The 23646-nt window shown below is 30.0% G+C and overlaps 2 protein-coding genes across 3 annotated transcripts; one reads left to right on the top strand and one right to left on the bottom strand.

The window, feature by feature from the left end:
* Positions 1-1895: 1895 nt before the first annotated feature.
* On the top strand, positions 1896-18188 carry LOC132919954 (uncharacterized). Its single transcript, XM_060981910.1, has 6 exons — positions 1896-2054; positions 2198-2311; positions 5213-5394; positions 7017-7193; positions 16352-17696; positions 17889-18188. The coding sequence occupies exons 1-6, from the start codon at positions 2051-2053 to the stop codon at positions 18056-18058; spliced, it is 1992 nt and encodes a 663-aa protein (XP_060837893.1). The 5' UTR covers positions 1896-2050; the 3' UTR covers positions 18059-18188.
* On the bottom strand, positions 18114-23190 carry LOC132919952 (poly(ADP-ribose) glycohydrolase). 2 transcript variants are annotated; one of them, XM_060981909.1, is made up of 13 exons: positions 22986-23190; positions 22753-22897; positions 21776-21900; positions 21585-21710; positions 21363-21512; positions 20937-21190; positions 20780-20880; positions 20555-20714; positions 20354-20484; positions 20108-20295; positions 19812-20046; positions 19018-19124; positions 18114-18945 (listed from the first exon to the last, which is right to left on the bottom strand). In XM_060981909.1, exons 2-13 carry the CDS (start codon positions 22760-22762, stop codon positions 18211-18213), a joined length of 2322 nt encoding a protein of 773 aa, XP_060837892.1. In that variant the 5' UTR covers positions 22763-22897; positions 22986-23190; the 3' UTR covers positions 18114-18210. The 2 variants fall into 2 exon arrangements, with proteins under 2 accessions (XP_060837892.1, XP_060837890.1); XM_060981907.1 differs by having other exon boundaries at positions 22753-22894.
* Between the last annotated feature and the right edge of the window lie 456 nt (positions 23191-23646).

Genomic DNA, 23646 nt, shown 5'->3' with positions numbered 1-23646 from the left:
TTTCAACCGGTCAAAAATCTTAAAGAATTTAATACAAGGTTCCTCGTAATATGAGGAATATATATAATGTAATATACTCTGATACTCATACATATTATGTCGTTTATTCTAGAACAAAAAAAAACTAAAAAATATATAATTAAATTTTTTTTATTGATAATTTAACAACCAATGGATATAAAACTCATGAAGTCACCATGATGCATTTAATAACCAAGATTATAAATGTATAATAATAATATAATCATCGCGTATTTCAATTTCTCATAAGTATATCACAACTACGTTTACCTTTACTGGCTTTACTGCAGTAGTTTGATGAAGTAGTCGATGATAATAAGAATAAGTAGTTGGAACATTGTTGGTGTGCACCTAAAAGTTTTGAAAGCAATAACTTTTATTAATTTTACTGATAGAAGCTATTAAACATTAAACTATGAAAAGTATATACTTTTATAATATTATGATCAAACTTTTTCTCAAGTATAAATTGAAGTATGTATAAATACGCGAAATAGAAATGATTTTACACAAATAAGTAATAACTATACAAAATGCGTGTAATTGTTTATGAATTTATCGATGATACTGATTAATTTGGAAAATAATGATTGATTACCTTAATTTGTAGACAGCCTATTTTAATACCTTTTATCACCTTTTTCTGTAACAAAAATAGTTTAACGACAATAGGATAGCTATCAAAAATAGTTTACTCCTCCGCCACTATTACAAAATAGATATCCATTCCAATAATATTCATTCGCATATTCGCAATGTACTTTTTTTCATTCTAGTAAATTTTTTTAAAGTTATTTTTCAATTATTGACGATAAAAAATTAATGTTCTAATAAATTACTATAATAGTAATATAGATTGACAGTAATTATATTATATTATCCGTCTTCACATACGAAAAACATTCAATGATATATTGAATTCAAATTTAACACAATATATGCATTATGTTAATTTATAAGGTAGGCACATTCCATTATCTACTATATATTATAGTAGTTGAACCTACTTTCCACCTTTTTACCTTTAAATACGATAATAGCTAGGCCAGTTCACTCTAATAATAAAAATAACAGAATAAATTTTACTTGCAAATTGTTGAAAGCTACTTGTTGAATCAGGGTATAATTTTCAGTCTTTAAAGAAAGTTGAAAAACTAACTTAACGGACTCATTAAAATTAATTCTTTATTGAACGTTAAATTTGTCATGTTATGTGTCAGTAAGACTGAATACATTCGACTATTCGAGTACATAACGTGCTCTTATAACTAAGATAAAAAAATAAAAAGTATTAATAATAATACCTATGTCTGATAATATAATACTATTTGTATTAAATTCAAAATCAAATTTTAAAAAGTAATCAGGTAAAATAAAATAAAGATGTAATGGAAATAAATGGAATAACTGTTTATCGAATTTGAAAGAAAAGTGTTCCACAACCACACTTTGTTCACAGTCACACATTTTATTGAAATTATTTTAATAATTCGAAAAAGATCACATTTTGCTCAATCCAATTTGGTACAGTATACGTTCTCGCCGTAATATTCACGTATTCGTGTTAATAATTTTTTTTCTTCTGGTTACCTACTACTCTACAAAATACTGTAGACTGAATAATCATATCACTATGACGCATTATTATATTGTTGTGATGTTATACGTATACAGTATACACTACATACACACAAACGTATGTATTCGCGCCTATAGACGTACAACAACACAATAATACACGATTTTCATAATTTGTTTATTAAAATACATTACCTATGTGTGTTGTGTAAACCGTTATGGTTTTTCGATTTATCAAAGGTCACGTATGCGCAGATGATAAGGAAATGGATGGGCTTAGGTAGGATATGCTGTGTTTATACGCCAGCCTGCAGTATGTACTTTTCCGTTTCAGAATACTGTTGATATTATGCACCCGTCCTGCGACTCGTATCCGATCACGGCACGTCACCGCGACTACTAACAATACTATGTGATTTGGCCAGCGAAACGCCGCGCTTCCGTATCGAAAATGAGTAAGTATCATAATTATTATACCCGTGTATTAATAATGCCCACCCGGTTTAGTGTGACCGTCGGCGTCAATACAGTAATCCGACTATTGTTACTTTAATATTGCCGTTATTATAACTATATCGTCGCGTTGTTCGTTTGATAGGTCTCGAATACGGCCACGAACATGGCCATCATCACCGCCGGAGCTTTATATTTACATGGATATCCTTTGTGCTGGCCGTCATTTCCACGCCAGTGTTTTGCGTATGTTACCTGAGTAAGTTTAATTATATTATATAATAGGTTCACCGTGATGATATGCATTTACAATCAATAATAATAAATTATCTATATGATAATAATATATGTATAATACGTGCATTATTATATGATGCTGAACCGGGAATTGAATGTAACTGTTTAATGCTATTTCGTAAGAATTCCGTTTCGACATTTTTTTTGTTTTGTTTTTTAATTTAAAAATATCTATTCTTGTTCGATTGTTTTATTTAAGAATTTTAAAAACAAAATTCACTGTTTATAAAATACACCGGACAATTGTAATCATAATAATAATAGTAGATAATATTGTATATTTTTAACTAACTGAAGATGAACATTTTAAAATTAAATTAAATTTTTATTTTAAAAATACATTAAAACTATTAACACTCAAAGCGATTTTCTAAAGACAACATTTTATCTGTTTATATACAACAAGCACAATATTAAGTGTCCGTGTCTTATATATAGCAATTAGCATTTACCTAATATTATGCTTGTTGCACATAACCAGATCAATTAAAACGATTATACTAAAAATATGATATATGATAATACAATCATCAAAAAACATACACAATACGACTGCAACGTGTTATGTAAATTATTACAAGTTGCAACTGATTTTTCGTGTGTATCATAGGTTAGATTTCTATTTCTTATTGTGCTATAGATTTTGACACTTAATAGAATACATTTTTATGAATTAAATATTATCAGTGCTAAAATGTGATAAATCTATGCAAAGTCAACTGTCAAGCAATGTATTTTTCAGAGTGTAAATGGGTCATATTAATGTTTGGATCAGTTGTGTCTATTGCCAAACATTTTAATATCATTTTCAAAAATTATCATTTCATACCCCCCCCCAACTTGATTAATGTAAGTACCTCAATGTATAATTTTCCATATAAATTTTACACCAATACATTGTGTTATTTCATCTCAACTCTACGTGCATTTGTATTTTATCACTTAGAATCATGAGGTATGTGTATGCATAAATTCATAGCAGACATTAATAATTATTCAAACCATAATTTAAAATCGCCATCATATTTAAAACTGTAAATACTGTTATGCATACTATAAATAACAAGAAAAATTATTCCTATCAAATATTTTATATTTATGTGTAAATATATTACGTAACTGCTTAATAAGCAAAAAAATAATAAATAAATGTACTTAGCAATGCTTTACTACAATTTTCTTTTGAAATAATACTCGGAAATATACGTGTTTTATTTTTATGGAAAAATTTTTTATTTCTTCTAAATTATACGATACCAATCTCCTTACACACATACACACACACACACACACACACACACACACACACACACACATACATACTAAAACCAGACCAATTCACCACTACCGCAGCGGCACCTCCAAGGCATAGAATTTTGCCACCACCACTACAGTGTGTGTGTATGTGTGTGTGAGGACCGTAATCTTAACCATCTAACGTATTGATTGTTGAGTAGGGTTAGAACACGAAATGTTTACTACAAAACATAATATATAGTGCAAAAGAAATTGAAAACAATAGCGTTATTAGGATAAGCGAAGAACATTCTCAACGTGGATTGGAAATGTTTATATTTTATATTTTATAAATAATTTTAACGTTGAAATGTAATAATATGAAAAATCTCCTAACGGATATATCCAAATATTCGACGGTATTTTCGGGGAAAAAACTGCATTCTTTAAATATCGGACACCTCCGAATCGCGGACAATATTTTAGCGATCGAGTATGTTTGATAGATGATTTACTATACGATAATCTTATTTTAGACACAGGCCATATTATATTATAAAGGTAATTCTAAAAATTGCTAGTCGTACACCACTGTCCACTGTAATATCTGTGTACGATGACATAGTGGAGCTAGCAATATCGAAATACATGTACAGTATACTATTCATCACCGCGCGAGGGTATAGCTTGGCATACCACTAGGAATCCGACCGGCTATCCCAAAGTCCGAGACCTGTATAAACGTAATATTCTGGTCGGCGAGTTTAAAGCTGACATTTATCGAACGTATCTCGCGCGCAGTAGATATATGTATATATTTATATATACATAACCATGTATACTTATATGTTCGGTTGAGGGCAAAAACACATACGAGTGTGGAAAAAAAGGAATGTATTACTGGTACCTATTGCTTTTTGACGGTTTCGTGCTTAAACCCAAATCCCGGCGAAATTTTGTTTACAAGTTTCAATTTACCGTCTGGCGTCTATTATCTTGGTTTTTCCTTCAAACGTAACTACAGTAAATCCCGATATAACTGTACGGCGATGACGCGCGATAGAGCCAGCATTATTTTCATCATTATTTCGAAAAATAATGTGACACGGTGGTTAGATAAAATAAAAAATTTTTATTTCTATTCAAAATGTCAACAATCAAAATCGTTATTATTATTTAAAGGCGATATTCTATATATGTTAACATTTGAACCTATCATAATAACATATAATAACCGAAGTGTGTTGTATGTGGCTAAACATTATACATTTTGACGAAAATTTAGCTGTTAAATTTCCTCCGACTTTACGTTACCTATACAATAAATTATTAAAGCCCTAATGATGGTTTGAGATTTATCCAGATGCGTACACAAGAGGGGAGTGTTTTGGGTTTTCAACCCCCCCCCCCCCCCACCCCCGAAATATTTGAGTTTTTGTATAGTTATTTACTTATTCAATTTTAATATTTATTTTGTTTTTCAATAACTGATTTTCAAAAACACCTCCCCAAAACTTTTTTTGTATACGCCCTTGGATTATAAATCCTTATAAACAGCAACATAAACAAACAATCTGTTTCGTAGTACATAATATATAATTACAGAATATTGCTTATTTGTTTTCAGCTACATTCATTGGTAGATTTGTATTGTTACGAGTTCTAAAAAAGAAGTATCCAGACTTGGAATTCATAAAATCGGTGTCCATTCGGTCTGCAATGGATACGCCTAAAAATACAGGATACGTTGTGGTATTGCTTAAAGTTATTGGAGATTTTGACATTAATCTGATGAAACACACGATTCAGGTGCTTATTTAATTGGATTTTATCCACATAATTTATATAATATAATAGACTTATATATCACATAAACGTATATTAAAATAACGAAAATAATATTATATACCTACCTAGTTAATAACGTAAGTAAATTCGATTTTCGATCAAAACCATATTTTCTCTAAAATAAATCATTAAATTAAACTTCACAAATTGTAACAATAAATCAAAACTAAACATTTTGGTAAATACAGAGTTTATGTCAGGTTGGTCTATTTTTTAAACTAAATTTATATGTAGGTAGTTAGTTTTACTTCTAAAACTCAAATTAACCGGGTTTAAAGTCATATCGAATTAATTGTTATGAATGCGTATGAGCTAACAAAAGTTTGTTTTAAATCATGATCAAATTGAATGATATTAATGATATTATGTTAAAACTTACAGATTAAGGTTAAAAATCTCGATTCTTTTTATTTTAACAACAAAAAGATTAATTATAAGTTCCTACTACACCTATATGTTGTAATGGACTATGAAGAATTATTGTTCACGTACTTCTAGAATAGGTATTGTTTTTCAGTAAATGTTTGTATTTTTTTCTATAATTTATTCTACCATCTAAAGTATTTGTTACACTAAGCAGGTACTAAACCCAAACTAATCGTTAACAATTTAAAAGTTTAAGTTACCTACTTATAACTAAGTTACATAACGAGATACTTTTTTTAAAGTAGGTAACTCCTAACTTAATGAGTTAATATTTGTTATGTCAAGTTAATTTTTTTTTTATGAACCCCAGATTTAAAATTAATTTTGTTTTGTGCAAATAAATGTTTTTATAAGAAAAAATGTAAATACTAAATCATGGACTGTCGAAATTTAAATTCAGTATTAAAGGGATTAAAATAATGTACATAAATACACCTTAATGTAAATTTCTATAGAAATTTACAATTTCGCACGACACATTAAATTTAAAATTTCTCAACAATAACACTACCAGAGAACTCAGTTAAAAGAAACGTTGGTACTGTGATCCAAAATATTCAACTGAATAATTAATAGCTCTTAGAGGTATAGAATATAGTATGGACATGAAATCCGAATATCTGAGTTATCCTAATATCCGGATATCCAATACTGGATTTGAATCAAATTCTTATCCGGATTTATGTATTTGATTTTTATGCAACTTACAATTATTTGTAATGTATGGTAAAATAAATAAATATGTTACACCTACGTTCGAAAATATGTTATAGAATTAAATGTATTAGAATATAATCCGAATTTTTGAAATCCGGATATGCTCACCACTAAATTACTAGTATCATTGAATGGCACTAATTTTTGTTCTTTTTTTAAATATTTTAATTATTTTATTTTATTCTTATGTGAATTAATTTTACTATATATTTGCTTTTTTGTGTTAGATTGTACTTTTATCAAATTTACTTGTTATGCTTTAACACGAGCTGTAATATTCAGCTGAAAAAATTGTAGGTGATTATTAACTGAGTTAAGTTACTTGTCTTATCTTTTTGACTTGTCACTTTAACAAGTTAAAAAGAAAGAAAAATGTAATACGCCACAATAATATATTTGCGGTGACAGTAGAGTACGGATTTTATTTGAGTATTGTTTAGACAGATATAGTGGAAAAATACGACCGGATAAGCGGTCGTCCATGTTACCCGCACCTTCAGTGTTCGCTGACGAAGAAATGGAAGCGATACGCGTGGATCAAATCATCCAAGTTTTCCATAGACAACCACGTGATCGGATTGCCGGAGACCAAGGCAGCATCCGAAGACGACATCATGGTAAGTGCGTATTTATATTATTATTACATATAATATGACGTATAATATATTATATGTGTATATAATGTCGTCTATATAGAACTAATATATAATATAATATTGTGAAGCGTCGGCAGTCGGGTGTGGGCATTTGCTAGGAGACGTCTCACCTCTTTGGAACATCCCCCTCCCCCTAAACAAAACAAACAAATTAAATCTTGAATCATGCCACTATAAGTGAGTTAAGTTTTTAGGTATAGTTAAAAGGTATACAATGTTATATATAGTCTTAATCATCGTTGTATCTAACCTATAATTGCAACGAGGCTACGGATTGTGATAATCATTATACACTTTGAGCGAAACACGTAGTACGTCGGATTGTACAACGATGTCATTTTTCTTTCAAGTGAACTTTTTCTCGAGTATAAAGCGTAGCTTGTCACAAGTAAAAGTAAATCGATTTTCATAAAACGTATACCCGGCAGAATGGTTTCCGGAAATCCGTCGAGTAAATCGAACGCCTTATTTCACATCCTATAATCGGTCGTAGCCCATCGGCACTAGAAAACTTTGAGAGTTTAAATTATTAAATAATAGTACATATTTAATCTTTATATTATTAATATTATTATTTATTATTCAGAAACTATAAACTAAAAAACTTCGTTATTAATAATAAAACAATATAATATTAGATATTTTAAATTAAGTTCAGTTTGTGTAAGAATTGTGTTAACATATTTTTTTAAAGGAAAACTCAAAATCGATTAATAAAATAATTTTTAAAAGGAATAATGTATATGTTCTATATGTGTATACATAAAGAATATCATGAGGTAAAAAAAATTAAAAACAATAAAGTATATAATAATTATTATATGTGTTTCCCTTTAACAAAATATGTATTATTTAGGTTTACAGTAATACCGCATAACAGTATGTTTTGTGTACTATACGGTGTACATACAAGGTAGGTATATATGTAGTATATATGTGTGTGTACATAATACATATAGCATATTATATATATATAGATACTTATATAGTATATACACTATATAGTACACAGAATACAGTGTTGCGGTATTACTGCGGTTACCTATATATAACTTACATATTGCCATATTTATCAGTAGGTTTATCGACTTGGATGGAACAAAGAAATTACAATGTAATATACTCAAAATAATAATATTCGTTCATTATTATGATTGTCAGTGAGACACACAATCCCCGGTGTATATTTTGATGTAAAACAATTCAAATCCATGTTAAGTTAATGAAGACAAAGTGAAAATAAATTCTAAATTATGATACGTCGAAAAAACTCTAAGTCCCAACACGTATATATAATGCTACAGTATTAAAGTATTACGAATGCTAGGTATATTTAAAAAAAATTTCATTATCTCACGTTTGAAAGTACGTTACAACTTTATGTTTTTATCCTGGCCTTAGTTATTTTATAAAACGTCAAAAATATAATCGGCAACAACATAAATATAAGAAATATTTTTTACAAATTAAAAACTAATTCTTCGATATGTGATCAGAAATAATACTTTGAGTGCTGTGTGCTAACCAAATTAAACAATTAAACATTAAGCACTCCCTCACTACACATGACTCAGTATATAATATTGTTAAAGTAAAACAAAAGCTGTGAAATTGTATTAGGCAGTTTATTGGCGCCAAAAACTGTGAAACCCGTAATTCAATTATCTTACAAACTATAATTGAGTGAGGGCATGGGTGGTATACCACAATATAAGTTCTCTAAAAAATCTTATGAAAACTGCAGACTTTTTAGGGTTACGTATCTGCAGGAAATGCGAATGTATCCGGTATCGATAAGCGGAACGATATGCATTCAATATTGTTTTTCATATTTTCGTAAGCCATTTATAAAATGTAATAGGTAATGTTTTGATACAATCAGGATTTACATTTTTTTTACCGACCAGATTGTTTTGTACAAAATATACTTTTGCTTCATTTGATTCGCGATGCTGATAATCCGCGGATTTATGTAATACAATAATGATACTATAAATAAATAATTTCATAAATTAAAAATAAACAACCAAAAATCCATAAATCATCTTTTTAAAGTACTTCTCTCTTCAAAAACAACGATAACGATTAAATGTTATTTTAAGATAGATGTTAGATAATTAGACATTTAACCAACTTATTTTATACTTTGAGTGGAAAATAATAAAATGCAGGTGGTATAACTAAGATTTTTTTCGCCATTTTTTTTTTACATGATATTTACTATTTAGACTAAAACGAATAAATACAACACGTATGAGTACTGATGTAATGTATTACATTTGAAACAAATTAGGCCAAAAGTGAATGATGATTCTACTTAATAATATTATAATACTTCGCTACAGACTGATAACTATTGCTTATTAATACAATATAATAGTAATTGTTATTATTAAACGAAAGTGCAATGTATTCATTTCAATAGTCCTATACGGACACGGCATAATTATATACCTAACTAGCGAATTAAATCAGTGCGTTTTTCTATTATAAATATTATGATTTTTGGTTTTTTTTTATTGAAGACTGAAGTGATATCTTATCCGGTTATTATGAAATTTTTTTCAATTTACTCGTAGACAATAGACATGCACAGTGACATCATATATTGGCTTACATTTGTACACAACCAGAATTTTTTACCCTTAAGGTTAAAAAAAAAGTCATACACCGCCAGCTGGTTTGTGGTAAAAATATCACACTGACACGTTGTAACATATATAGAGCGATTCACGAAGCATACTTATTTTTTCCTTTAATAATACATTTAATCAAATTATTCTATTTTTTAAATTTTTAAATATACACGTCATATTATAAGAATAATATTTTCAAATACTTAGATTTGTTTATACCATTTAAGAAGAATGGCCAATATAAACTTTTTTTCTCACAGAAAAACCTACCTTTTTTACTGTTAATTATTAAGTAGATTATATTCTTAAAAATTAGGATGTACCTAAATAAAAATGCAAACGAATAATTTTTCAAGGTATTAAAATGTACATACGACTATACGAGTATATTAGGAAAGTAGGAATATATATAGTACTTTAAAATTGCCTTACAAAAACTATTCGTTTGAATTTCGATTTTGATACATTGATGTTTTAAAGACATCATCATTTCTTTAACAAATTTTATATTAAAAAATTGCTACTTCTTTGAAAAAAAAAATAGTTGGTACGTTACATATGTCATAATCATACATAAAATCTAAGTATAATATATTTAACAATATGGTAAGTGTTCTTAGATTCCAAAAATCAAATTTTGAATAAATTCATTATTAAAGAAAAAATAAGATTAAGTGTGCTCGGTGCTTCACACTGTATATATTTCATATCCTATGTAGGTGTCATACCCATATATGATGGTGTTATACAATATAGAATATAGGTACGTGAGTCGCAACGACCGTGGATGCGATTATTATAGATTTTATAATAATATAACCTATATTAAGCTATTATAATATTTTTTTAAATAATAGCGATAATTCCATTACAATATTGTTAAAGATATTGTGAAATTAAAACTTAAACGATCTATTAAGTTATATTTTATCTACCAGGATTTTATGTCAAATTATAGAGAACAAAATGTTGTGTCTATGGCATAAAAAGTATTTAATGATATTTTTATTATAAAAAAAATTTTTTATCCCCTTCCCCACACACATCAACCCTTTTCTATACATTTAGCATTTAGTATAAAATATGATTGTTGTTAGGCACCAACATAATACATAAATAATTATTATTATTTGTCATTATATTACTATGCAGTATGCACAGATAAAGGGACAGGCTTTAATAAAATAATAGTAATTCGGAGCTTTACTACAAACGTAAAATTGCCATTGCTATAAACATAGATGTCCGATTTTGAGTTTTTTGCGACTCTGCGGTGGATTATTGCCTGTCATCCGGTTTATTGGTTTATAAATAAATGAATACATTTCGATACATACTATACCGAGAGTGGCGTATAGCCGTATTATATATGTAGAGTGATGTCTATAATAGTTTTATTATTTAAATCCCTAATGTAGTGTCTTCTTGCGGCACGATATCGATTACTGCGCAATAAAAAATAAATGGAAATTTACGAAATTACCAACACAAAATATGTCTGAATATATCTAATACCTACTGCTTGTGTATTATTGTTATGAAGGCTGATCCATTTTAACGTAAAACAAATCATCGATTTAAAAATGTATCGATTCTTGTTGCACTCCCAGAATTATAGAAATTGACAGATGATATAACGACACGTTTTAAATACCAGCTAGGTATAGGTATTAATATATACTACAGTTCGTGTGTGATGAGAGTCCGCGGATATAGAGTTAGGCAATAATTGCCCATTACCTATATTGTAATAGATATAAACTATGTATTATCACAACAAATTGTATCAGATAACTTACAAAAACATGACACTGGTAATAATAATTTTGAGAAAATAATCATAGTGTCTAACCATCTAATGTGATTTTCCAACTCACAAAATCATGCGAAACGGTTTCCTGGCAAACCATACGCATAGGTAATTGGGTCGTTCGGCCTTTTTTGAGTGAAAATATCGTCATTCGTCGAGATAATAAACTACCTGTGTGTATGTGTGCATATACAGACGATAGATGCACACTTCGATCTGATAGTTTGAATATTGTAAACGTTTATCCGCGAGCCATACCGCATTCGATTCAAAACTATATTCGTTCGAGACCATTATGATATTATTACGCCCTGTCCCATGTGTTTTTCGCGAACAATATAAATTACGTATACTTGCCTCGCCCTGCAGCGGGTGCAGCTATTACCAATTAAACTGAAAACCATTTCCTAAGTTTTCATGTACACGACGTGTTCACACAATTATACGCTGTGCAATGTATTAACTATGAACACGATGCGCCGAATGATCGATAGTCGCGACTACGCGAGTGTTATAGATACAAGTTTTTCCACTATATAATGTGTGCACGGTATACCTACGCGTATTTATATATTTTAGTCAGGCCACTCTCGGTTTATATATGTATACGGCGAGTATATACTCAGCAACGGGAAAAAAGTTCGGCTAAAACTTTCGTCTCGAATATTACCTACCTACACGTATAATAGGTAGTTTCTTTATTGCCATTAACTCATCTTAAATTAAAAAGATATAAATAACTAAAGTTAACGGGAAAAAAAGCATCCGATGACTATAGATGTCGTTCAAATGCTTTTACATTTTTAATTAAATTATTTATTATTAAGCACAATGCACATACATTTAAAACAACAACAAAAAACGCCGCCGTCTCGTTGTTTTATTTACAACACTCGGCGTGCTGGTAAATAAGTGCAATAAACTCTACCCACCTACTAGTTATTGTATCACGGGGTACATACCCCGCACTGAGCCTCTAAAAAACCCATTTTCGTTTTATTTATCTCGATGCGAGTTTGATATGTATACTCAAAGAAATAATTCCAAATCACCTACATTATATATAACTACTGTATATCGTCCATATTATAATATATACCTACTAATTTATTGTCAGATATCAATCATAATTTTGTTGGCGTATTTTCAAATAACGAGTTCGAATTTCCGTGGTTTAGGTGCAGCCTGAGGGCGGTTGGGAAGGATTAGGACGTAAGGGAACATCGTTATAAATATATATTTTGTATAGATATAGAATATCTGCAGGATTAATAAAAAAAAAAATAAGAAAATCAGCTTAATTACATTACAAATCATAATGTACCTATGCGACATTATTTTTTACTATACAGTAACAGTATACAAAGTAGTCAGTACACACTCGTGTTTCGTTTTTCTGATATCTTAAAACATGATTTATGATTAAATATTTAAATAGGTAGTTTTCTATGTGGAGTGGAGTTTATTAAATATCTATACAAAGTATAGAATAGTATCTTATATCTTCATTGTGTACATCCGTCAGTATATAGATATTAAAAAATCGTGTTGTTTTTTTTTAATTCATAAAACTATCCATAGGTAGAGCCAGCCTTCATGTTCAGGAGATGCAAATCTTATCCCCCTCTGTACAACTTTTTATTATTTCAATATAATATATTATATTATACTATATGTATTGAATAGTAACTAAATGCTTAAACATCATATCATATATTATACACTATGGTCTATGACTCTGACTCACTCTGATTAGAATCTAAAAGCATTAAAGCATTTATTTTCTTGTTTAAAAAGTGTCACAGTATACTCTGCACACTTACTAGTTACTGGCTCTATCTATGAAACAAGCTACATGGTTACATACTTTAATACTTTTAATCGTTAATTAGTCGTTACTATACTTTATTATAAATTAAAATCCGACGATAGTCGTAAATAAATAATGTTTAAACCATGAACGCATGACACCACACCAACCACTCCAATTGACATCAAATGATTAAACCTGTGGTAAATAAATTACTAGTTATTAATTAGATAGGTACTATTAACAAGTTGTTTTTCAAATTATGATCAGGTTCTATGTATGTTAAATTAATTAAATAAATAACATCTTAATATGTTAGTAAAAATATACGTTATTAGTTATTATGACTTTCACATTTTATACCAATTTCCAATATTATATATATAATATAGGTACTATTATAGTGATGTAATTTGTATAATATCGTATCAAACATAATATGGTATTATACACACTTTAATACTTTATATAATTACTTAATACAATAGTGTTAAATTTCTATAGTAAAATTGTAATTTATTAATATTTAAATATTTTATATTACTATTATGGTATTATTTTTTAAATATTTTATATTTATGTAGAAAACTGTAACTGACAAAACTACAAAAGTGAGACAGTAAAAGTATTTTGCTATAATGTTTATTAAAATCATTATTAATTACTTCATAATTTATAAGTCATTGGTTATCACGTTTAATTTTAATTTTTTGTTTCTCTAATTTGTATTAATAAGAATCTTTTGAACGGAAAATAGTCGAATAACCACGTCTATTTTTTATGTAATTTAAAATTTATATATCGACCTATTTTTTAATAAAAAATTTCGATTTTATACCGTATAAAATACATTTTAAAATGTATATAATACATCCTATAATACGGTATACCTAATACAAATTTTTATTATACCATACCTACTTGATACTTTAATACTCATAGTATTGGTACAAAACTTTATCCACGTAAAATACAAGGTATAAAATGGTAAAATACAAAAAAATACCCCATTTTTACATCACTAGCCAATATACGTTGTATTTATGTAGATAAAAGCTCGGATCCAGAGAAGGGAGACTAAGAAGTTTTGCAACCCCGCATTAGAATATTAAATTCTATAATTGTTCTAAAAATATATGTCACGCGATATTTTATAAATTTGACACTAGTATAGGCGGCGATTGGGGGTGCTTGGGGAGGGGGGATTAGCCCTCCCAAAAAGATCGTAAGCCCCCCCAAAATTATTGAACATTTTTCAAAGTCACGTAGCCGGCCGGACGTCGGACTTATTTTACAATAATTGCCAAAATCTTGGAACTTTACAAAATATTTTTTTTCTCGAAATTTTGTCAATATAATAATTATTACAACATACACACCTACTCGTCATTGGTGCGCACCAAGCGACCGTCGCGACGGATTGAAGTATTGAGAACATTATTAATATATTTGCTAATCGAAATAGGTTTATTATACTAAAATAATAAAATATTTATTGTATTTGCATGTATCCAACCATCCAACAGTACAACAAATGCTCATTCATAACTGTAATCAAAATATAAAACTCAACCATATAAATTACAATACAGCGCACGGCATAATACGGATAGTATGATAGGTATAAATAATCAGTGGTGTAGTCGTAAATATTTTTTCGGGTATACACCTAAATTGAGAAATGTGTAATACGTGGGGGGCTCTCCGTATATTAATTAACTTAAATTTACCTATTATTATAAATATATTTAAATACATAATAATGTATAATTTCATTATAGCAAATGTATTTATTTGTTATTTATAGTTTATAAAATGTTTCACTTTGTTTTTCTTTGTGGCTCCACTTTCCTTTAACGGTTATCATCGGCTGATCTGTGCTGCAACAGCCAGCTTCCAACATATTTGGTTGGGTTCCATATACTAAGAGGTGGTCCATTTATATTGATAAATATAAGACTTGTTATATTTTTTATTGTCAATTTAGATCTTATAGATCTGAACATATTTTGTTCATTAAACATTAAACTAAATCCCCATTCACATTCTGCTGTAGTAACTAGCAACGTTTTTATAAGTATATTTATTTCCTGTATTTCTTCATTCATTGTATTATTATGAATAAAGTTTCTCATTCCTTGTACTAGTATAGATGTATTTAATAAAAATCTACGGCCCAATTGTTGTATTTCATTTTCCTCATGTCTTATGTATACCATATTGCCGTCATCATAACTAATAATATTAATTTAATTTTAAATATTTGTTTTGACGTTTGGACAATTTTAAATTTTCCTATTTCTTATCATTTTATAGTTAATCATAATTAATTATTCTGGTATACCAATTCTCTTGGAGTTATGAGAATAAAAAAAAATAATTAGAAATGTTCAAATTATTTGTATGTTATTAATAAATTGTGGTAATATGGTTATCATCCAAAAGGCTACGACCGTATACCCACGTATTTGTTTTATTTTCTTTCCTATACGCATTTAAGAATTTTAGCGTTTTGGGTATGCGCCGTATACCCGCGTATACCCTCCACTACACCACTCGTATAATTACATGATATTTTGATGACAGCGCCGGTACGTATATCAAGCCGTATGCATAATGATTCGTATGTGAAATATTATGTTTACATACTTTTATTTTATTTCGTATTCATCGCAAATCACGATTTTGAAACGCATTATCTTGACGTCTTCGACATAATAGTATAATACCATATATTGTTTCATCCGATAAAACGTAATTTTTTTTTTCATTTCTCCTATACGTATATAATATACACGAACGACGATAATTACGCCTATATATCCACTATTGCAATAACAATATGTTAATTATTATTATACAGAAACACGTCAACGAAATAATTGCGGCGCACATACCGCCCGAACTTCCGCAGTGGCAGATCACCATGATCCCGGCGGACGAAGACACGTTCTATCTGCTGGTCCGGATACACCACCTGTATTCGTCCGAGGACGGCGTCGGGCTGAGCGACCTGTTACTACTGAAACCCGACGACGGCGGTCTGAAACACGGCGAAACGGCGGCTGCGTCGTCATCGTCGACAGCGGACGCCGACAGCATCCAGAACATCCTGTCGACCGTGTACCAGGCGCCGACCGCGTTGCCCAGGCTCTGCGAACACCTGTCGGAGATATGCGCCAACACGTGGAATGAACTGGTGTCCACGTACGACCCGCTGGAGAACCCGAAGGTGTTCAGGCGCCGGCCTAACGTGTTCATTTTCGGCACCATGCTAGTGATCGTTACCGCGTCCGCGGCCAAGGACAAGACCACCAAGCGGAACTTTGCGCACAAATTGAAGCGGGAATTGACGCGCCGCGACATTCAGATCCGGTACATGTTCGAGAGTCTGATTAACACGTTCCACCCGGCCCTGTGGCTTTCGATCGTCTGGTGGCTGTTCGTCAAGTGCATACTCCGGTTGCCCATCACCATGCTGCTGATGATCAAGAACACGTCCGCGTACGTGTACTGGATGTCCGTGCTGCTGCACTCGGTGTCCGAGCTGCTGTACCTGGCCCGGCTTATATACTACGCGCCGAGCACCGTCATCCGGGAACTGGTGATGCCGTTCTTCAGCGGCCCGGACCGCGGTGCCATGCAGAAGCCGGAAGGCAGCAAGTGCGTGTACTGGTCGAAGCCCATCGACTTGGACCTGGTCAACACCATACACGACAACACGGGCGCGGCCACGTGCGAGATCCAGCTGTCCATGTTGGCCGCCGCGCTGCAGGATTACTTCGACGTCACCGGCGTCCGGTTCTCCAAGAACGTGATGACCACCACGCGGTTCGTGTCCAAGGCCAACTTGTTCCAGCTCAACAACCGGCACGTGGTCACCAACGGGATGCTGGCCCTACCGTTGCCCATGGATACCGAACAGGATCCCATATACTGCCTGCACGAGATGCAGGAGTGCCTGCAAGAGGCCATCGGCAACCAGACAGCCCTGTACATAGCGTCCATGTGGCAGATCGACCACAGCCTGGCCACTTCGTTCCTGCCGTCGCCGATGGTCAGCTTCGCGCTGCACTACCTGTCCAAGAAGTTCCCGCTGACCGTCACCTACGTCGAGGAACACAAGTTGGACCGCAAGCGACGGGTGTTGTTGTGGGGCCAAGAGGTGGACGCCATCTTGTACTGGAGACCACCGCAAGCCAACGTCTGTGAGTATAATAATATACATGTACATGGGTATAGAACGCGAATCGTGACTTTATTAATATTATCAGACCAGCCACACGATTTTCTAATTTTTGCGTTAGATTTGCAAATTAGTAGAGCATAATATATTATTATACCGCTCAAATAACTGTGATACCTATATTGTTGTAAACCGTCTGTTTTGCGCCTTTCAGGTATGTCGTTATCAATAATTAACTATGGCGGACATTTGAGACTGGCTGTGATGGCCGACGCAAAAATGACTCCTTCGTGCAAAGATATTGTGTCCACGTACGAAAAAAATACCCCACACTTTATTACCGCCGCTGAGCACTATGCGAAAATTGTCAACACTTCGGATTAGACTAGTATTTTTTTATATAATATTTATATTAGGTTTATATTAAATAATGAAAAAATCCATTTTAATGTTTTTATATTGAAAATTAAACTAAAATTTATAAAATACATACATCAAATTTAATCAAAATTAATACTAATAGAACAATAATATTGTTATCTTTTTGGTGAAAAGTAATCGGATATTTTACGTTTAACTACTCTTTTTCCTCCGTCGTGTTCTTCTCTATCTCTTTTGAGAATACTTAACTGTCCTGTAGTTGACGATTTTTCTATAGCAGACTGAAAATCTTTTTTGGAATCGTTTAATTGTAGCCAACTGTTTTTCTGTTGCTTAATACACATAGATCTTTCTTCGTCATTATTTAATCTAAATTGATTTACAGGCAAAAACCTAACATCTTGAGTCTCTTGTTTATCTACGCGATCTGTAGTACCTATACTATCAATTAATTTTGGTTCCTCCTCTAGTTTTTCTGGAGTTAACTCTATTATGCTTAAACTTGAAGAAAGTTGAGACTCTTTAGAAGATGACTCAATAAAAGTTGTATTTAAACAACACTTAGATTCATCAGAAGTAGACTCTATTGTGTTTAAACTTAATAGAAACTGAGGCTCTTCTGAAATTGATTTTATTATATTAGAACTTGTTGAATGAGACAGTTCAGGAGTTGACTCTGGTGGATTAGAACTTGAACAAGGTCTAGACTTCACATGAGTTGAACTTGAAAAAGAATGGACCTGTTCAGAGGCTTGATCATCTTCAGTGTTTGAATTTTTAGAAGCTTGGAGTACTTTAGTGTTAGACTCTACTGCTCTATTATTCCTCAATAATTGATTCTGTAAATACTGTGAGAATATTCCAGGTTTAGATTCATTATTCTTAAATACCTGAAAATTATAAAATATCATATGTTATCTAATAGGTCATAAAATGTTAAAAAATATTTCTTACGCACCTACCTGCCTGGCTTTGTTTGCAAGAGCATCATAAATATAATCGTGTACACCAACAGATGGCATGGTTTCCAAACATGCATAGTATTTAATAAGTATCCTAGAAACTTCACCTAAAATTAATGGTATTATTTTTATTAATATAAAACATATAAGTGTAAATACAAAGTATTTGTTCCATTAATAACTCTCAAATTCATATAATTATTATGTGTTTGAAAATTATTAATTTATCTATAATTTATATATTCAAATTGTTTCTGCTTTTTAATTTTTTTAATTATTTAAAAATTTGAGGTAGGAAGTCAATTTATAAATATAGTTTGTTAAACAAATGTATTGTTAGTTATGAATTATCATACAGTTAATATAACATATCAACATTTTTTTTTTTTTTATCTTAAGAGAGATAAAGTTAGGTACTATTTATCTCAACAATTATGGTTAGGTTAGAATATGGCTTGTGTTGCTAAAATTTGCATAAATGAACAAAAAGTGCAAAAGTAGAAAATCATTCAAAATTCAAATAAATTAACTTTACAATTAACCAATTATGATAATTAGCTTCAATTCGATGAACCAGAATTGTTATTAATAAATTGATCGATAATTTAAATAAAATGTATAATTTATCACATTTTATAAATATTGGAAAATAAATGATTATTTGAAATCATCAACCAGGCTTAAGTTCAAGATCTAAATCATTTTCAAATGAGTTATGAAAAAAATATTGTCAAGAACAAACAGTGATACATATTTTATTTAATATTTAGCTTATGAAATGAAAGGTAACTAACCAACTGTAACATTTTGGCTTTTCAAAAATGTATGCATACTATAAATTGAGTCTAACAGTTTGGAATCACCAAATGTAAAGTAAGCTACATCTCGATTGGCTTGAGCAGCACTCATTAATTGCAACAATGATTTTAGATGACAGTCTCCACGAAAAGCACCACAGCCCCAATTTCCTGTAGCTATTGCAACATTAGAACACTCTGAATCTTGCCCCCATGAAAATCCAGCAAATGACTAAATACAAGTATATTAAAAACAATCATAAGTATATATTAAAATACTAATTAGTAAATACTTTGTGTAACTCTCGTCTTAAGTTTTTTGTTTTAAATTGATTTTTAGGATCACTGTAGTACAATGCATCAATTGCAACAACAGTAGTGTAACGGCGATTATTTTCATCAACAGGAGTAACATCTAAATGAATACCTTTCCACTCAAAAGAATTTGCATATCCACTGTAATCACTAAATCTCTCCACACCTGAAAATTATTTAGTTAATTTAAAAAAATAATAGTTACATGTTTTCTACGGTCTAACCTGTAATAATAATTGCTTCTGTATGTAGCATTTTTTCTGAAAATAGCTGAGACAATAATAATTCAGGACAAATTAAAAACCGAATTTCTTCTTGTACACTACCATGACCAAGAACGCCCCCTCCAATAAATCTATATATTAAAATATTTCCAATCAATTTAATATACCTTGTATTTAATATTTTTTAAATCACACTCTTACTTATTTGCAAAGTCCACTTGCAACATTCCATCACCATCGTCTTCAATTGTCCCATCAGATGTTATATATAAATTTGTCAACTGCTTTGTCGATTGTAACCAATATGGTAAATCTCCAGATGGCAATCTTTTTCTAGAATATGTTACAATTCCATTAAGAACTGAAAATCAACATTCATTATGAGTTACAATATCTTGCTATAACTATTTTTATCGGTTTGCTCACCAGAATTGGCACTAGTGACTTTTTTAAAATAGCAAATGATGCATTTCAATTTTTCGTACAAATAGTGATCGGCTGAAGAATTTACCATTAATTGAAAAAGTCTGTTCAGAAAAATAACATTCATTATTTAATAAAATAACAGATTTTATGAATTTACCCATTAAAATTGATGTATGGATATTCTGAATACTCAGACTTTGAATTGCTAACATTTCGATGTGGAAAAGTACATAAGAAAGCATTAGCCAAGAGACAGGCAATTTGCATTTGACTTAATGATATAGAATGATTATGAGTTTGCTTTAACAAAGGTATTGGTTTAGTTACTAACGTAGGCAACTGCAATGCTAAGTTAATGATTTTTGGTAATAAATTATTAAAAAATTCTTCTGTTTCTTCCTCAGTTAAACACTACATAAACAAAATGGTAATATTTACTCATAAAATAATAAAAGTTTATAAAAGAAATATTTGTACTTTATATTTCTATTGTACGATAAAATTCAGAGACATTTATTTAATAGCATTTTGTTTAAAATATTAAAATAATACATAATAATAATAATAAAAACTTATAGGTTACTTCGTCAAAAAATGAATGTAGTAAATAAAATCGCCATTGGTCTTTATACTTGGGATTATATGATATGATAGCTTTTTCTAATTCTTCACTTGACAATATTGGTTTAAGTAAACTACAGGTGATAACATCCCATCGAATTTTTTTAGAACTCTATTACATTAAAAACATAATAATGAAATTTAATAATATAAAAATTTAATAACTAAATAAATAGGTACATACTGTATTATTCTGATGAACTAAAAATAAATTATGTGTAGAACATGGCATTTTTACATGATTATCATCCCAGTTATCACAATATTCTTTGGGATATGGTTCTGGCATATTGTTAATACCTATTGGAATCTAAAAATAATTGAATTGAGATATTTAGGTATATTTAATTTCATCTTATGTACTAAATTATATACTTTAAATAATAGTGTATGCTGCGAACTGGGTATGAGTGATGGGAACAATTTTTTGCCAAAGCTTCTAGGCAGTAAACTTTTATTAGTTCCTTTCCAATTAGTAGTTTCATCATTTGAAATATTATCTAGTTCAAAAAAAAAATGAATTCCTTTTTTATTAAATCACATACTCACATAATTTAATTTGTATTAATATCTGAAAGCAGGTCTACAAAATAATATCTGGTAAATCGAAAAAAAAAAATATCTTTAATGGTTAAATTACTTTTAAACAAAATTTAAAAAAAAAAACAAATATAAAATCGAAAGGAACAGTAAAAAAATTAATTAATAAATAAATAAATAATTTTTTTTTAAACGTTAACTTGTTCCTTTTAAAAACTGATCTATATTAATCCTTTTAAAAAATGATTTTTATTAACTTTCTCATAGTGATACATTGAGATACACTCAAGCAGAAATTTTTCATTAGTTGTTGATTTACTTTTTGCTGATGGAAAATCAATAAATTAAAGTTTTGGTTATGCTCAATCACTTCTGATTGGGTATTTATGACCTACAAGATTAGAAAATCTATTTTCCACTAATAATCATGTGTAATAGATCACAATTCATGGTTTATTAAAGGTGTTTTAAACAATCATACCATATTTTGTAGATATAGAAGATTATATAACAAGTATAATACAAATTTATTGAGTAATTTGTGCAAATACAAATAACAAAAAATTATGATATTAGGTATTATTTATATTTATGATAATAATAATATAAAAATTATACAAGTTGCAAATAAATGCCATTACAATAATCATATTATATAACATTTAATCCCATCAATTGGATTTTACCTACACAATCTTCCATATCAACAAATCTGATAGGTACCTAAATAATAAATACTACAAATTTTATACAAAATCTACAAGTGCTAACACAGTTTGTGGCTATTGAATAGTATTCATAAATCGTCTTACCACTTTCCATAATTGAAACTGTATGTCCAAAATGTATTAACTGCTTGTCATAATCGTGTTTGTAAATAGAGAAGATTAATAACTTTTGATTATTAATTCTTCACAGATTTTTCAACTTTTCTGCCGTATCAATATTTAGCAACTGCTTTGAAAGAAACAAAAAACGCAGTTTTAAAAATGTATAGAACTCCAATCACCATAGTCCATAACTATAAAATAATTATACTTAATACCTATGTCAAATACCCAAATCACTAATAACAGTCTTCAGTAATCACAAATTTACAATTATTTACATTTCACAATGCACATATTGCACAATTGCACATTTACACTAACACCATAATAATATAATAGTATAATACTGTAATACAATACAATATAATAGTAATAATACGATATTTATATTAATTTTGGTGGGGCGAATCACGAACATCTATAAGTCTTTATCTATTAAGAACACTATCATGTACACTCAGATAATATGGAATGTGATCTATCAGTGTAACCTATAAAAGATAATATAGATCTTATTAATGGCCTAACCCAGGGATGAGAGAATACTAAATACTCGACTATAGAATATCTGTAAATCTCGGCGTGATGAATTTAATAAACACCAATAATCAACACATTTTCGCGGGAAAAATATTGTTCTCTGTTATCACTTAACGGAGGTAAAAATAATAAATTTGTGCAAATCTATTCTGTGCAAGCTATACCTGTCCTAATAAATTGTAATAATTACAATTATATTGTATTTATAATCAATGATATAATATTATTATACAATTATTGTAGTTATTGTACACGTGTTGCAAGATGTACCTAGTACCTACCCGCGATGCAGATGACTGATGAGAGCAGGCACCTATACAAAAAAAAGTTCAGGGA

The sequence above is a fragment of the Rhopalosiphum padi genome, chromosome 2 (assembly GCF_020882245.1).
Source record: "Rhopalosiphum padi isolate XX-2018 chromosome 2, ASM2088224v1, whole genome shotgun sequence".
Classification (NCBI taxonomy): domain Eukaryota; kingdom Metazoa; phylum Arthropoda; class Insecta; order Hemiptera; family Aphididae; genus Rhopalosiphum; species Rhopalosiphum padi.
Note: the sequence above shows the minus strand (reverse complement) of the source record. Positions and strands in the feature narration are given on the sequence as shown.